At 42.6% G+C, this 17868-nt stretch overlaps 1 protein-coding gene across 22 annotated transcripts in view; it reads left to right on the top strand.

Annotated features, from left to right (window-relative positions):
• Positions 1–17868, top strand: part of LOC147367664 (myb/SANT-like DNA-binding domain-containing protein 3) — a 152548-nt gene that overhangs the window by 12770 nt on the left and 121910 nt on the right. For 20 of the 22 annotated variants that reach the window (XR_015131972.1, XR_015131971.1, XR_015131973.1 and 17 more), the window contains exon 2: positions 11391–11841. Coding sequence is in view for 19 of the 22 variants with exons in the window: in XM_086315723.1 (XP_086171849.1) it covers positions 11424–11841 (418 nt within the window). In the remaining 3 variants the exon portion in view is untranslated. Of the gene's footprint in view, positions 1–6893; positions 8343–11390; positions 11842–17868 lie in introns of those variants that run through there. The other 2 variants (XM_086315725.1, XM_086315706.1) reach the window with 2 other exon arrangements.

The raw sequence follows: 17868 nt of genomic DNA on the forward strand, positions 1-17868 counted from the left end.
ATTTCCCTGCTGTATTCCAGGTGCGCTTCAAGGAGCTTGGGCTACAGTAGTGAGGGAGGGGTCCATCACTTGCTTTAGACATTTCACTTAGAAATAACCTACAGAGTTAAACCTGGGCTAACCTCCCCTAAACTGCTGAGTTGGCTCTATTCTGTTGCAGTGTTCTCTTTCTTTGGCTAGTAGCCCCACTAGCCTCATAAATAATCAGAAAATGCCATCTATGGGTCTTTGGCAAAGGACCATGGAAATTAGGTTGCAGAAAAACCCTTGTAACAGCATTGTTAGTGTGGGCTACAGCACTGGATGGGGGTTTAGAGAACATGCATGGTAGTTTAGAGATGAGGAATCAACAGGAGGAAAGGGGACTTGGCTGATGGCACAGAGTGAGTGTCAGAGTTGAGGGCAGTGGCCTCAGAGTTTTCAGTTGGGGTAATGGGGAAGGCTTGAGGGTACCTAGCCAAAGGGCATCTTGATGGTGAGAGGGTTCCAGAGAAGAGATATGGGGGGAGGGGTTGAAAACAAATAATGAAGCTTCACTTTTAGCCCCTCCTCGGCCTCTAGGAACCTCTGTAGCTCGCTCTGAGACTCAGTTTCCTCATCTGTAAGGTGAGAAGAGTGGATTGAAGTCCCTTGTGAGTTTAACGTGTTAGGATCGATGTTGTTCTCTAAAAAAGATTGTTTAGGGGGATGCTGAGAGAGGAGACAGTCAATAGACCAGGATGGGAAATAGCCTTTCTAGGCTTTAGAACAAACTGATCACCCATAACCTATGGCCAGGACCCCCTTCAGGGAATTGGCTGCCATATTTCCTGCAGCTCACTCGCCAGTTCTGTATACTTTCCTTCTCTCCAAAGTTGCCCTGCTTTGTTCTAATGGCAGTTCTGATTCCAGTCTGTTCTGATGGGAGTTAAGGTCCTTATTCTAGGTCCTCCCCAATCTTGGAGTCACATCCCTGGGCACATTTCTTTCTCTGTGCTTATCACACTTGTCACCAGTCCATCCACAGTACACTGTGTTGTATTGTGTCTTCATTGGACCGTGATCTCCTGAATTTGTTTTGTTTTGTTTTCTCCTGAATCTTAAGACATACCCCTCCCCCGTCCAATGCCTGCACACGCAGGTGCTTATCTAGTCCTCGTGCATTCTCTTTGCCTCTGCTTTCTCTTGATCCCCCACCCTAGTGTAGACACACACACATCCTGGTCATTTCTCACTTTGAAACAGCCCTTGGCACGCACCGCCTCCTTTCCATTAACTCGCCGCTACTCAATCCAGGCCCTTCCTTATCAATTATTTATCTGTATGATCTCCTTCAGCGCTGTCTGTTCATATCCTATACATTCTTAAAAGATCTAGCTCAAATGTCCTCTCGTTCATGAAGAGTGCACATTAACCTCTTCCCTCTTCTGAATGCCCAGGGCGCTTGGTCCTGTTTAGGTCTCAGTTTCAGTGTGCCTGTCCTTCTGGTTGTCAGTTTCTGCATGCCAGTGCCCTTCCAGGCTCTCTGGTTCAGATTGTCTTTGTATCTGCCACATATTCTAGGACAGTACTGAGCCTTTGGCAGGAATTCATTACATATCTGTTGATGGGTTTTTTTTTTTTTTTTGCCAGTGAATAGAAGAACCAATAAGTATTTGAGTGTATGTTGTATTTAGACCACTGTTTTACTTTTGGAAGCAGTTCAGTATGGGTGAGAGGGGTGGAAAGAACTAAAATTTATTGAAGATCTAGTCTGTGCTTCTTGACTCCCATTGCAGGACAGTCATATAGGGGGACTAAGGCAGAGTAGTGGGTATTAACTCTTACTACAGATGAAGCATGAGGTTAATTGACATGCCCAGAGTCACACCGCTAAGTGAGTGCTAAAGTTAAGATTTGAGCCCAGGTTTTCTGCATCCAGTGTCTTCACTTCACTTTAAGAGCAGTAGTTCATATCCTAACATCTGTCTGAAGTCTCAGTGTCACGATTTTTGGTCGTGGTTCCTACAAAGAGCAGTAGAGATCAAATCTGGCCAACTTTCTCTAGTCTTTGCCCAAATTTTAGGACTTTGTTTCATCCTTAGTGGACTTAGAATATTATTGGATGGTGTATTAGTCACCTTGGCCTGCCATAATAAAATACCACAGACTGGTGGAGGGGGAGGCTTAAACAACAAAAGTTTATTTCTTACAGTTCTGGAAGCTTAGGAAGTCCAAGATCAAGGTGCCAGTAAAGTAGGTTTCATTCTGAGGCCTCTTCTCTTGGCTTGTCGGTGGTTGCCATCTCTGTGTGCTCACACGACCTCTTTGTAACCTAGGGGTTGGTGGTGGTTGGGGAGGCAGGAAACAAGAGCTCTCTTGTCTTTTCTTATTAGGTCAGTAATCTTCTTGAGCCAGGACTCCACCCTTATGACCTCATTCCATCCTGTTGTTGTTATTCAGTCATTCAGTCCAACTCTTTGCGACCCCATGGACTACAGCATGCCAGGCTTCCCTGTCTTTTACCATCTCCTGGAGCTTGCTTAAACTCATGTCCATTGAGTCAGTGATGCCATCCAGTCATCTCGTCCTCTCTCTTCCCCTTTTCCTCCTGCCTTCTATCTTTCCCACCATCAAGGTCTTTTCTAATGAGTCTGTTCTTCCCATCAGGTGGCCAAAACATTGGAGCTTCAGCTTCAGCATCAGTCCTTCCAATGAATATTCAGGACCTATTTTCTTTAGGATTGACTGGCTTGATCTTCTTGCAGTCCCAGGGACTCTCAAGAGTCTTCCCCAACACCACAGTTCAAAAGCATCAGTTCTTCAGTGCTCAGCCTTCTTTATGGTCCAGCTCTCACATGCATACATGACTACTGGAAAAACCATAGCTTTGACTAGATGGACCTTTGCTGGCAAAGTAATGTCTCTGCTTTTTAATACACTGTTTAGGTTTGTCATAACTTTTCTTCCAGGGAGCAAGCATCTTTTAATTTCATGGCTGCAGTCACCATCTGCAGTGATTTTGGAGCCCCCCAAAATAAAATCTGTCACTGTTTCCATTGTTTCTCCATCTGTATGCCATGAAGTGATGGACTGGATGCCATGATCTTCATTTTTTGAATGTTGAGTTTTAAGTCAGCTTTTTCACTTTGCTCTTTCTCCTTCATTAAGAGGCTCTTTAGTTCCTCTTCAATTTCTGCCTTAAGGTTGGAACCATCTGTGTTTCTGAGGTTATTGATATTTCTCCTGGCAATGTTGATTCCAGCTTGTGGTTCTTCATCCAGCCCAGCATTTCTCATGATGTACTCTGCATATAAGTTAAATAAACAGGGTGACAATATACAGCCTTGACAATATACACCTCCTTTCCCAATTTTGAACCAGTCCATTTGTTGTTCCATGTTCAGTTCTAACTGTTGCTTCTTGACCTGTTTTCTCATTCAATCTTAATTACTTCCTTAAAAGCTTATCTCCAAATACAGTTACTGTGAGGGTTAGCGTTGTAACAAATAAGTTTTTTTAGGGGGATGGGTTGAATCCAAACATTTAGTCCCCTAACAGATGGATTTTTAAGGTGGATATTAAATGTACTTATTACAGTCTTCTGGTGGTTTAGTCAGTGTTATTGTTTTGGGAATTGTGCTGATTATTTCCTCTGTGTTCTTTTATAGTATTGAAATCCTGCTATTTTATTTAGTTCTGTCTGTGGGTCTTTGCTTAGCCCAAGAGGAATTTCCATCATATTTGGATGTTTCTATTTTATTTGACAATTTTTACTTTCATGCAGCTTTTGGTGTACTGATTATTTTATCACATATGATACTCATTCTGTGCATGGTAGGCAGTTTTATGCCTATATCAAAAGACATTGATTTGTTAAATTTTGCTGAGGGCCCACAATGTGAGGGTCTCTGGGCTGCTTGTTGTCCTACAGCCATGCATCTGCACCCTGTCTAGCAGAACAAGGGGTGGAAAATTTGATCCATACTGAGTAGAGCTGGGGGCAGTTTCTAATAAAAGTTGATGCAGCAGAGGCTTGTTATGTTGTCATAGATAACCAGTTATGGACATTCCTGAGCAGTTTTAAGCTGGAAGGTGCTTTCTAGTCTCGGTGTTTTCTACTAATAAGCTGTGCCCGGACATCTCTTTCTCCAGGAAGTGTTTGCTTACTTAGGACTGTCAGTCAGGTGCCCCAGCGCAACATCAGCATCCAGTCTCCCTGAGGCGTGACCATTTTAAAGCTCCATTTTATTGCTACAGTTACTTTTCAGACACACATTCTTAGCAGATCAACAGTAGACACTATTTCAGTTCCCTGGTTAGAGTGAGAGCAGGGCACCTGGGTGGGGGTGGGGGACTGGGGACCCTAGGTTTGAAAGAAAGGGGGAGTGGGGAGCCAACAAATGGAGATGGGCAGACAGCTCCTAGGCTGCTCTGCCCGAGGACCTTTCCCTGCTGACAGATTGCTAATTGACAAGTAATTCGACAGGGGCACTAGAGGCTGTCGCTAGGTCTGAAAGAAGTGGGCTAAGTAGAGCAGAGAGCAGCCTGGGCATGGAGTCAGACCTGGGTTTAAATCCTGGTTCTGCTACTTACTATTTGTGTGACCACAGGCAAGTTACTCAGCCTCATTTTTCTGATCTGGGAAACAGGAATAATAATTGGTTAGTGGGGTTGTATAGCCCACTTCAGAAGACTGTTGGGAATCCATAGGGGACCTTTGGGGTACTCTGTCTCATACCAGAATCCTTTTATAGCCCATCAGGATGCAACCACATGGCCAAGGGAGGCCTGCTGTTCTACAAAATTAGGCAAAGTAAATTGGTAACTTTCGATTTACTTAACTAGTAATTAAATAACAGTCTAGTTAATAGGCTATTAATGGTCCCCAGGTGTTGGTAATTCTGAATATTTGCTTTTGAGAGAGTTGTGTAATTTCTTCTGGTACTTTCATAGTTTTTTTGTTTTAGCAGTGTAACAAATGATGCTCTCAAGGGCTATTTTGGGGAGGATTAAATGATATAGTGCATATTAAGCAGTTAGTATAGTGTCATGCTTACAGTATAGCCTCAATAACAGTTATCTGCTATTGTTATTACTGCTCTTATTAGAGACCAAACTGGGCACACTTAGGTTAAGATCCTTTATGAATTTAGATCCCCACCAGCCCACCACCACCGGGTGGCAGTTAGTGGTACTGCACACTGTGTGAGGAGGAATTATTAAAGTGCTTGGAACTAATTCCCTGTAGTTTCAATTCCACTAAGTATCACAGGGACTTTGTTAGGCAGAGTGTGGCCTATTTGCTTGGGAGCTGCAATTCATATATCACTAAACAATGAAGGGACATATTTTTCATCTCCACAATTGACACAGATTTTTTAAAAATGTTAACAGCAGAAGTCAATGAAGTGGGAATATCAGTTGGTACACCATTTCTGAAGGACAGATAGTGATGGAACAAGTCTTGAGTGTTTTTTATCTTTTTTTGGCAACTGTTCCTCTCCTGGGAATTTATCTTGAAGAAATAATCAAGGATAGGAAAAGAGGTTTATTTAGAAAGAAAATGTATATTGTGTATAAGATATTATTACCTTTAATAGAATGAAATAGCAAACAATCCCTTTTTCATTTGGGAATAAGATTCCGAATCCTCATAGCAGTGATTCTTAAAAAGAGTGGGGCATGGGGGAAGGTAGACATCTGGGGGCAGAAGAGTTGGGGTGGGCTTCATATAGTGTGGTGCGTAGGTTAAGAACATTTGGGATACCTATTGATTTCATAATAAAAACTATAGAACATAAAACATAAACCATAGAACATAAAATTGAACACAGACATCTTGGTGGATAGAGATACTATAGGAAGAGATATATTGTAAGGAGTGCATGTTAATAAATTTCAGTTTGGGAACGCTACTTTATAGGAAATAAGAGTATTGATGAAGGGGAAAATTAATTTTGGACCTCTGGGGGAGACGGGGTCTGAATTGGATGGATCATCATAGGAATATTAGAGCCACGTGGCTGAAGCATAGGCCTAGTAATTTAGGGGTTCAGGACTTGTCTCCAAAGATAAATTCTCCTCCCATGGACAGAGGAGCCTGGCAAGCTACTGTCCATGGGATGCAGAGTCGGACACGACTTAGCAACTAAACAACATTTCTCTTTGCCCAAGACCTCAGGGCCAAACCACCTCTGGCTTGTCTAAAGCTCTAGATTTTTGATGTGGATGTGTTCTGATGAATGTGAGGGCAGGCACCTTGTATCTGGAGACACTGATCACACTGACCTTAACTTTTGGGAGGAAGTGGTACATGGTGGGAAACCCAGACCAGGTTCTATTGCCCTCATGTTAAGCCCACATTTCCTTGGCTTCTATTTAAAGGTTCTCTGACCTGGCCAGGTCCCCTCCACACTCAGGTCTCACAGATTTCAACTGCAATTGGGACTTCCCTGGTGGTCCAGTGTTAAGAATCTGTCTTGCAATGCAGGGAATGCGGGTTCAATCCCTAGTCTGAGAACTAAGATCTCACGTGCCTCAAAGCAACTAAGCCCATATACCACAACTAGAGAGTCTGCAACGAAAGATCCTGTTTGACGCAATGGGGATTCCCTGAACCGCAACTAGGACCCAACACAGCCAAATAAATATTAAAAAATAAAAAACTACAGTAACCCCTCCCCAGGCATAGTATGTGAAGAGCTGACTTGTATAATGGTGTGAATTTAAGTCAGTGTTTTAAAACTTACAAGCCACAGTCTTTCTCCTCCACCCTAACTGTGGAACTTTTCAAATATGAAGATCAAGAGAATAATTTGATGAATCTTAGTGTACCCATCACTGTTATTCAGATGTCCCATTTTTGGCCAGTGCGGCTCGTTTCAAGTTAGTTTCTATTTCTTTTCATAGCAGGTTGGTCAGTTTTAAATGAACTGCATCATCAGTATCTTGAAACTTGTCTGTTATTCTGAAAACTCAGAGGCTTGAAGAACATAAAGAGAACGGGGCATATCAGCTCTTTCCACAAAGAGGACAATGCACCGCTTGCTTTATTGCTGCATTCTCTGTTGCTTAGTGACATTCTTGCCATGATGAATCTGAGAGATTAATTTTGTAGGAAGTTTTCTGTGAATAAAAGATGTGGGAGAGTATGTGGTCATAGAACACATAGGCTCAGTGGAATAAGACATTTATTAAGCATCTATTGTGTAAAAGATGCTGGCTCAGCACTGGGGAGGATGGCAAGATGACCTAGGGAGTCATGGTTGCGTAAGAGATAATTGTGAAATGATACTAAGAATACCAGGTGATTCGAACTCACAGAGGCAGAGAGTAGAACAGTGCATACCAGGGACTGGAGTGGGGAGTGGGGAAGATGGGGAGATGTTGATTAAGGGGCTACAAGGTGCAGTTATGTGGGATGAATCAATCTGGAGATCTAAGGTACAGGAATGAGATTATAGCTAATAATGCTGTATTGAATATTGGAAACATGATGAGAGCCTAGATTTTAGGTGCTCTCATCACCCACATAGAAGGTAACTATGTGAGGAGATATGTTGTTTACCTTGATTGTAGTAATCATTTTCACTATGTATGTTACATATATACAATTTTTTTAATATAAAAAGGTATAGCATGTTTTTACATTTATTAAAAATATAAAAATCTATGGTTCAGTTCAGTCACTAGGTCGTGTCCGACTCTATGCAACCCCATGAACCACAGCACGCCAGGCCTCCCTGTCCATCACCAACTCCTGGAGTTCACTCAGACTCATGTCCATCGAGTCAGTGATGCCATCCAGCCATCTCATCCTCTGTCGTCCCCTTCTTGTCCTGCCCTCAATCTTTCCCAGCATCAGAGTCTTTTCAAATGAGTTAACTCTTCGCATCAGGTGGCCAAAGTATTGGAGTTTCAGCTTCAACATCAGACCTTCCAATGAACACCCAGGACTGATCTCCTTTAGGATGGACTGGTTGGATCTCCTTGCAGTCCAAGGGACTCTCAAGAGTCTTCTCCAACACCACAGTTCAAAAGCATCAATTCTTTGGTGCTCAGCTTTTTTTATAGTCCAACTCTCACATCCATACATGACCACTGGGAAAACCATAGCCTTGACTAGACGGACCTTTGTTGGCAAAGTAATGTCTCTGCTTTTTAATATGCTAATCTATGGTATATAGATTCTAATAATGATAAAGGCATGTGTGCTAAGTTGTGTCCGACTCTTTGTGACCTGATGGACTGTAGTCTGCCAGGCTCCTCTGTCCGTGGGACTCTCCAGGCAAGACTATTAGAGTGGGTTGTCATGCCCTCCTCCAGAGGATCTTCCTGACCGAGGAATTGAACTTGCATCTCTACGTCTCCTGCATTGGCAGGTGGGTTCTTTACCGCTAGCACCAATGTCATGCGGTGTGGCCAAAAATAAATAAAATAAAAATTCATTAATTAGTAAAGGATATAGACTGTGCTATATCTATAAAATGGACTATCCTTTGGCAATAACAAAGAATGAAGTATTGATATGCACCACAATGTACACAGACCTTGAAAACATTATGCAAAGTGAAAGAAGCAAGTCACAGATTATTCCATTTGTATGAAATGTCCAGGGGTAAGAAAAAAGAGGGGCATTGGACTCAATCTTTGAAGCGTTCAGGCCTTTACACCTCTGAAATTATATTAATTATTTACATGGAACTGTACACTTTTAAAAGTGGCCCTTATAGCTTAAGAATCACAGACTCCAAGTCCTTATTTTAAAGATAAAGAAACTGAGGTTCCTCTAAGAGCATGGACCTATCTGCAGCCACAAACATAGTGATGGAAATGTCAGATCTTCTGGGGTGATTTTGGATGATTCTACAATCTTGGTAGTATTTATATTATCTGTTACATTAGGTCACTCAGTGCCTTCTCTTATCTTCAGCTTAACAAAACTTTGAGAGACCTGTGTAGTTCAGAAGGTGCCTACCATGAATTTGAGGAATTATCAGTTCCTTAATGTTTCACTTCAGTTCAGTTCAGTCGCTCAGTCGTGTCTGACTCTTTGCAACCCCATGAACCGCAACACGCCAGGCCTCCCTGTCCACCATCAACTCCCAGAGTTTACCCAAACCCATGTCCATCAAGTCAGTGATGCCATCCAGCCATCTCATCCTCTGTCATCCCCTTCTCCTCCTGCCCCCAATCCCTCCCAACATCAGAGTCTTTTCCAATCAGTCAACTCTTGGCATGAGGTGGCCAAAGTATTGGAGTTTCAGCTTTAGCATCAGTCCTTCCAATGAACACCCAGGACTGGTCTCCTTTGGGATGGACTGGTTGGATCTCCTTGCAGTCCAAGAGACTCTCACGAGTCTTCTCCAACACCACAGTTCAAAAGCATCAATTCTTTGGCGCTCAGCTTTCTTCACAGTCTAATTCTCACATCCATACATGACCACTGGAAAAACCATGGCCTTGACTAGATGGACCTTTTTTGGCAAAGTAACGTCTCTGCTTTTGAATATGCTATCTAGGTTGGTCATAACTTTCCTTCCAAGGAGTAAGCGTCTTTTAATTTCATGGCTGCAGTCACCGTCTGCAGTGATTTTGGAGCCCCCAAAAATAAAGTCAGCCACTGCTTCCACTGTTTCCCCATCTATTTCCCATGAAGTCATGGGACCGGATGCTATGATCTTAGTTTTCTGAATGTTGAGCTTTAAACCAACTTTTTCACTCTCCACTTTCACTTTCATCAAGAGGCCTTTTAGTTCCTCTTCACTTTCTGCCATAAGGGTGGTGTCATCTGCATATCTGAGGTGATTGATACTTCTCCCGGCAATCTTAATTCCAGCTTGTGCTTCTTCCAGCCCAGCATTTCTCATGATGCACTCTGCATATAAGTTAAATAAACAGGGTGACAATATACAGCCTCGACGGACTCCTTTTTCTATTTGGAACCAGTCTGTTGTTCCATGTCCAGTTCTAACTGTTGCTTCCTGACCTGCATATAGGTTTCTCAAGAGGCAGGTCAGGTGGTCTGGTATTCCCATCTCTTTCAGAATTTTCCACAGTTTGTTGTGATCCACACAGTCAAAGGCTTTGGCATAGTCAATCAAGCAGAAATATATGTTTTTCTGGAAATCTCTTGCTTTTTCCATGATTCAACGGATGTTGGCAATTTGATCTCTTGTTTCTCTGCCTTTTCTTAAACCAGCTTGAACATCTGGAAGTTCACGGTTCACGTATTGCTGAAGTCTGGTTTGGAGAATTTTGAGCATTACTTTACTAGCGTGTGAGATGAGTGCAATTGTGCAGTAGTTTGAGCATTCTTTGGCATTGCCTTTCTTTGGGATTGGAATGAAAACTGACCTTTTCCAGTCCTGTGGCCACTACTGAGTTTTCCAGATTTGCTGGCATATTTAGTGCAGCACTTTCACAGCATCATCTTTCAGGATTTGAAATAGCTCAAGTGGAATCCCATCACCTCCACTAGCTTTGTTCGTAGTGATGCTTTCTAAGGCCCACTTGACTTCACATCCCAGGATGTCTGGCTTTAGGTGAGTGATAGAAACAAATTAACACAATAGAGTTCCACATAGATGTTCAGCTTTTCTTTTTTTTGGCTGTTCTGTACCACATAGGGCCTTCCTCAGTGGCTCAACGGTAAAAAAAAATCCACCTGCAATGCCGGAGACACAGGAGATGCGGGTTCGATCCCTGGGTTGGGAAGATCCCCTGGAGGAGGGCATGGCAACCCACTCCAATATTCTTGTCTGGAGAATCCCTTGGACAGAGGAGCCTGGTGGGCTAACGCCCATGGGGTCAAAAAGAGTCGGGCATGACTGAAGCAAGTGAACACACATGCATGCACCACATAATCAGGCTTCACTGGTGGTTCAGAGGTAAAGAACCTGCCTGCCTAGTGGGATGTGTGGGTTCAACCCCTGGGCAGGGAAAATCCCCTGGAGAAGGAGATGGCAATCCACTCTAGTATTCTTGCCTGGAGAATCCCAGGGACAGAGGAGCCTGGTGGGCTACAGTCCATGGGATGGAAAAGCGTCAGACACGACTAAACACAATAACCAGGTAACCACAAAATAGCCAAGAAGTGCAGCGAAGGTTCTACTGGAGTGGGTAGCCATTCCTGTCTCCAGGGGATCCCCCCGACCTAGGGATTGACCTGCTTCTGCATTGCAGGCAGATAGATTCTTTACCATCTGAGGCACCAGGGAACCCCCACTTGAAAATCTATTCTTAAGTTAAAACCCCATTCCTGGTAAACTTCTGAATGTTTTCTTGAGAATATCACAACTCAGTATTAAAGAGGGGAGGAAAGTGCTGTATTTCAGACAAGGGAATCAAGTCAGGGATGGAGCTTGAGTGATTAGCTGATGCCTTTATAGCTGGAGTTGATAATGATTGTTTCAAACTTCTTGTTCCAGGATAGCTAACAGCCAGGAGAAACACAGTGGAAAATGCAAAACAACGAAATCATAAAACCTGCCAAATACTTCTCAGAATTGGAAAAGAGCATCCTGCTGGCGTTAGTAGAAAAGTACAAGTATGTGCTGGAATGTAAGAAAAGTGATGCGCGAACTATTGCCCTCAAGCAGCGCACCTGGCAGGCGCTTGCCCACGAGTACAACTCCCAGCCCAGCGTGTCGCTGCGGGATTTCAAACAGCTGAAGAAGTGCTGGGAGAACATCAAGGCTCGGACCAAAAAGATTATGGCCCACGAGAGGAGAGAGAAAGTGAAGCGCAGCGTCAGCCCGCTTCTGAGCACCCACGTCCTGGGGAAGGAGAAGATTGCCAGCATGCTGCCGGAGCAACTGTATTTCCTGCAGAGCCCTCCCGAGGAGGAGCCCGAGTACCATGCTGAGGCCGCTGCCCAAGGTATCGTGCGTGCCGCCCGCTTGCACCTTCCCCTCGGGTAGCCGTTTGACAATTCAGTGTTCCAAGTCCTTCATTTCCACGGAGCTTAGAAAAAAAAATAATAACTTTCCTATCAGACTTGACTTTCTTAGTTCAGAATTTCTGGATTAGATAGGACATTCAAGTCATGTTGTCCATAAAAACAGAAGCCCTTCTCTCCTTGTGCTATCTCTTAGAGAGGTCTCAGTAATCACTATTATCACCTAAGAGGGGAAAATAAGGGGCTGCATCAATATAGTTATGAATGAAGTACCTTAGTTGCTTATCTCTATTTTATATATTAAAGAGACTTTGAGGATTCATACTCATTTCAGTCAATCATATTTTTTATCTTTCAAAAGTAGTTTTTGAGGACTGTTGTGTGCAAAGCACCACATTAAGTTCCTCAAAAGGCCACGATAAGAAAGTGAACTATTTCAAAGTTACCAAAAGTACAGAGGCTAATATACCAAACACCCATTTAGCAGTCACCCAAGTTAAAAACTAGCATTTCTACCTATTATAACATTGTGATCTATAGTTTTGGTTTGTGTACTCCAGGAAACACGAGACATTCTGGAAAAAATTCATTTTTGAAAAGAGAAAAATATACATAATTCTTAGGGAAGTAAAAGAATGTCACATAATTAAGACTGTAACAGTAGTGGGTCATGGCTTTAAAAAGTTGAAATTAAGGGGCTATTGAAATTTCTCCAGGCAAGGGGAGGGTGAGAATGCATATAGACAAAGTATCAGTAATTTCTGCCTCTTTTAAGATAGGAAAGATCAGTTTATGTAAAGATTCATGGAAGTTTGTAGAAAATATACCTTGATGCAGAGGAAGATTTCTGGGAAAGCCAGAAGACTGCTCAAAAGGCCCGCCAAGGACCCAGACAGCAAGGATTTGCCTGGAAAAATCCAACTTTTGGCTTGCAGGATGAGAAATTCACTTATTAGTGTCCCGAGAGTAAATTGAAGCTCTGAGAGACTAGTTAATTAAAAGTCACAAGAAACTGTTTAAAACCAAGAATGTTATTCATGTAGAGTGGAAAAGATAATAACGTGTTTCTGATTAGCACTTTTTTTTTTCCTGTCGGCAGATCATCCTGGGAAGCTTAATTACGATCAAATGTTTGTTTTCTGATCATTTGGCCAAGGTAAAATCTAGGAAGCCAGTTGAATGTCAGGCAACTCATGTGTTGTTTCTCAGGGTAGGATCTCTGTTTAAGTTGATTCTTGAGTTCCCCAGGTAGGGAAGCTTCCAGTGTTAATATGGACACTGCCAGCTCTCTCTCCTCCATCCTTATTGCTGCTTTTGTGCTAAAGTGGGGTCCGCTGCTAATTGACAGTGTCCTTGCCTTGGAGATGTTTACAGCTTCAGCGAGTTCCTGTCCATTATGCTGGCCTTGGGTGATTCTGTGTCTGTGAGGCAGTGAAAGGAATGGTGCTGGGGGAGGTGAATCAGCAGGGCTGCTTTTCAAATTGCTTATATTCCCTGAGAGATGTTGCTGAGGAAGATGCTGGTGTGGACTGCGCGCAGTTCACTTTGCAGATCTCCAGTCTGGATGGTTGTGTATTGATTTCATCAGCTTCTTCTAAGGGGACAGTCTTATTTCCCCATTTTCAAATTCTTGAGTAGGAAATAGAAAGTCTATTCTTACAGATTTTTTTCCTCTTGCTTTTTAGAGGAAAGGATATAACTTATTTACTCATAAACACAATTTCTGAATTTTCAACAAGAAGGGAATAAATGTGGATTCTCAGTGTCCTTCCTGTAGTGATGTTTTCTAGAGACTCACTTGTAAAGAGATTTTCTTTAAATTGGCTGTGTGTACATATATGGTGCATGAGACTTTTTGCTGATGGTTCTTAAGGTACAGCCATATGCTGTCTGGTTCCTGTTTCCAGGTCAGATCTGGAGGGTGATGGAGAAGTGTGTTGCTTTGTCAGTTGGGAACTGGGTCCAAAATAATTTGTATTCTCTAGTAGTTAAGGTACTGAAACTCTTTCCATACATTAAAACAGCTTTGAGGTTACCTTACCCATTTTGCATTTCAACTTACTTTTAAGAAAGAGAAAGAAAGCTGGAATTGTTAATCATTTGTTTCTGGGTCTTGCTGGGGAAAAGGTTGAGAACCTGCTATAGAGTTATGGCTCTTCTTCTTTCGTGTGTCTTTTGGCCCATGGACTCTGTGTGTGTGTGTGTGTTTAGTTAGTATCTCTGCTAACTTTGTCTCCTGTCTCTCTGTCTCTACCGTGCTGTCCAGTATAGCAGCCACAAGCCATGTGAGGCTGGTAAGCACTTGAAATGTAGGGAGACTGAATTGAGAGGTGCTATAAATGTATGCACTATATCTCAGAGATTTAGTACCAAAAAACAGAATGTAAAGTCTTACTCATAACATTTATATTGATTGAATGTTGAAATGATAATACTTTAGATCTGTTGGATTAAAAATATGTTACTAAAATTAATTTCGCCTCTTTTTACTTCTTTAATGTGGTTATGAGAAGAAATTTTAATGGCATACGTAACTCATATTTCTGTCGGACAGCACTGTCCTAACACCTTATACAGTGCCTGTGACAGAATTAGTTGCTCAAAGATTTGTTGGAGTTTAAACGAAGGAGCCTAACACATTCCCCTAGAGGCCTCCCACCAACTATTTCTTATGTGAGATGTCTTCAGCTGTGTCATCTTGATCACCGTCCCTTGCATGTTCTTAGCTTTGTTAATAACTTTCATGAAATGTATATCTGTATTTGAATGCACTGGCCTTAAAACTTAATACTTAGGAACGTATTTGTAAAAAACGGGTGTTTTCTCCTTAAATATAATAAAGGAATTTATACCCTGTAGATTTATGATATGTGATAATTTGGCTTCGATACTTAACTTCCATAATCTTTGGGGAACAGGTTTACAAACAAACTAGGGGAGTCGACAAAATTTGCTGGGTGATCAGTTCAGTTCAGTCACTCAGTCATGTCCAACTCTTTGTGACCCCATGAATCGCAGCACGCCAGGCCTCCCTGTCCATCACTAACTCCCGGAGTTCACTCAGACTCACGTCCATCGAGTCAGTGATGCCATCCAGCCATCTCATCCTCTGTCATCCCCTTCTCCTCCTGCCCCCAATCCCTCCCAGCATCAGAGTCTTTTCCAATGAGTCAACTCTTGGCATGAGGTGGCCAAAGTACTGGAGTTTCAGCTTTAGCATCATTCCTTCCAAAGAAATCCCAAGGCTGATCTCCTTCAGAATGGACTGGTTGGATCTCCTTGCAGTCCAAGGGACTCTCAAGAGTCTTCTCCAACACCACAGTTCAAAAGCATCAATTCTTCAGCGTTCAGCTTTCTTCATAGTCCAACTCTCATCCATACATGACCACTGGAAAAACCATAGCCTTGACTAGATGGACCTTTGTTGGCAAAGTAATGAGGGTAGAATGGCCAAATGTCAGATGCACGTAGGAAAACTAAGCTTTCAGATAGGACTCAAGTATCTTGAGAGAACTTACATTTAATTCATATGCTGTTAGTTCTCTACTATACAGCTATACTCCAGTAATGCAGACATAGGCATGCCAACCTATCAAACATTTCTTAATAAATTCCAGTATTAGTCTTTTTAGTTTAATCCTCTTCTTTTGGGGTAGGAACTCCAGTACAGGGAGCTGATTTTTATTTCTAGTCTTGACACATTAGATATATAAAGGGCTGGAAAAGTCCTTTTTTGTGTATTATTACTTATACAAAAATCAGCATTATTTTTTTTTCCTTTTTTTAATCCCCATTCACCACTTTCACTCTTTTCTCCTGAACCCTAATCATTCTAACGTGTTGTATATTCTCTCATGTGTTTTTGAAAGCACGCATTGGTGTTGTGTGTGTATATTTTTTGCAAATATTAAAATTTTACATAGATTAAAAATCATGCTATAGATGCCATTCCTTTTTCTCTTACCTTTTTTCACTTAGAATGTTTTAAAGATCTATCCCCACCATGGTGAGTAAATCTAACTTGTTTCTTTTAGTTGATGTATAATATTCTGTAGTGTATATCCCCGGCATCTTATTTATCCATATTCCCTGTCAGTCCTGTTTCCATTTTTTCTGCTGAGAAGGGCTGAGTTTTAGCCTGTACATAGTTTCCTTCCCATCCTTTGACTGCCTTCGTTGGTTTTCCTGATGAAATTAAACTTACTCAAATTGCCCAAGTGGAAGAACACCCCTTGACTGTGTTCTCTGCTCCCAGGAAACACTTTAGGCCTTCTTACCCGTTTTGCACACGATCGAGTTGTTTTCTACTTCAGGTGGCTTTGTTTTACCTGGGAGAGAGATTACATGGTGTGTGTTTGTAGCAGGTTGCCATTCCCAGGAGAGTCTTTTTCCAATTAAGAGGAGACTCTCCCCATCTGAACACTAGCTTCCAATCATTGGAGCTAATATTTGTGTGAAAGTTAATTAACTACTCCATCGGGCTTCTCTAGTTTTAAGCAACAGCTTCTAGCAGAGTCTTGAGAGATCTGGCTTTTTAAATTTAAAATGTGCACACTTTTAAACTAAAAAAAAGTAATTTTAAAGTAGACTCATTTATCTGTTCCCAGACATAAACATACTGTGTTCATGTTCATAAGTCAAGAGAGAAATTTGGAGGTCAAAATTTGAAATATATACCCATAGTCTTAATAATCAATGGTTTTGTAGTGGATACAACTTGAAGACTGCATTTCAAGATATGTAAGTAATCAGCTGAGCAGGTGATATAATGAGAGGGTGGGCGTTGTAATAGTTGAGCTTGTGTTTTAGAGTCAGGCAGACCTGGATTGGAGTCCTGGTTCTTTCAACTAGCCAAGTGACTTTAGCTTATTGTGCTTGGTTTTCTATAATAGTACCTCCCTCAAGGACTTCCCCGGAGAAGGCGGTGGCACCCCACTCCAGTACTCTTGCCTGGAAAATCCCGTGGACTGAGGAGCTTGGTAGGCTGCAGTCCATGGGGTTGCTGAGAGTCGGACACGACTAAGCAACTTACCTTTCACTTTTCACTTTCGTCCATTGGAGAAGGAAATGGCAACCCACTCCGGTTTTCTTGCCTGGAGAATCCCAGGGACGGGGGAGCCTGGTGGGCTGCCGTCTATGGGGTCGCACAGAGTCGGACACGACTGAAGCGACTCAGCAGCAGCAGCGGCAGCAAGGACTTCCCTGGTGGTCCACTGGTTAAGACTCCATCTTCCAGGGCAGGGGCACAGGTTCCATCCATGGTCGGGAAGCTAAGGTCCCACATGCCATGGGGTGTGACCAAAAATGAAATAAAAAATAAAAACACCTCTCTCAGAGGGTTGTTGTAAGGATTGAATGAGATAATGCTGCAAAGCACTAGCCTAGTGCCTGGTTAGCTGCTCAGAAAATGGTATTGCTGTCATCATAGTCATCATCAAAAGGCCTCTAAAGCCAAGACTTATTGAGAGAAAAATAAGCATTTAGAAATTGGGAGAGATGAGTAGCATTGTCAGGGCATGGACTTTTTAAAAGCTCAGAGGAGTATCCAGAACTGTCCTCTGGAATGAAATCAAAGAGAGAAGAGGCTAAAGGTACCAAAAAACGTCTAATGTGTCCAGTCTTCTTTGAAGACAGTTTCAGATCTGAGACTCGAAAGGAAACAGATGAGGTAATCCTCTTTGCATTTGATCCCATCTGAGGGACCCCATTCTCGGTGCTCAGCCGTCCCCACTCCTTTGTCCTGCGCCTTGGCTCTGCACTCAGAATGCTATTCTTTCTTCACAGTTGTGCCGTGTTGAGAGCGATGTGACCCTCTGCAGCCAATTCATCCCGCACACATTTCTTACAAGCCCAGCAGTGTGTCAGGCCCTGAGCTGGGTCCTCCAGGAGGATGAATTAGAGGCAGTGTCTGTCTTCAAAGTGCTCAGAGACCTGAAGGGGAGGTAGTTAAACCGCCAGTTTTAACAAGTGCTCTGCCAGAGGTAGGCTCCGGAGGCAGTGGGAGCATG

This window comes from Bos grunniens, chromosome 8, assembly GCF_055505025.1.
Source record: "Bos grunniens cultivar Pamir isolate PY7600 chromosome 8, Bosgru_T2T1.0, whole genome shotgun sequence".
Lineage (NCBI taxonomy): Eukaryota > Metazoa > Chordata > Mammalia > Artiodactyla > Bovidae > Bos > Bos grunniens.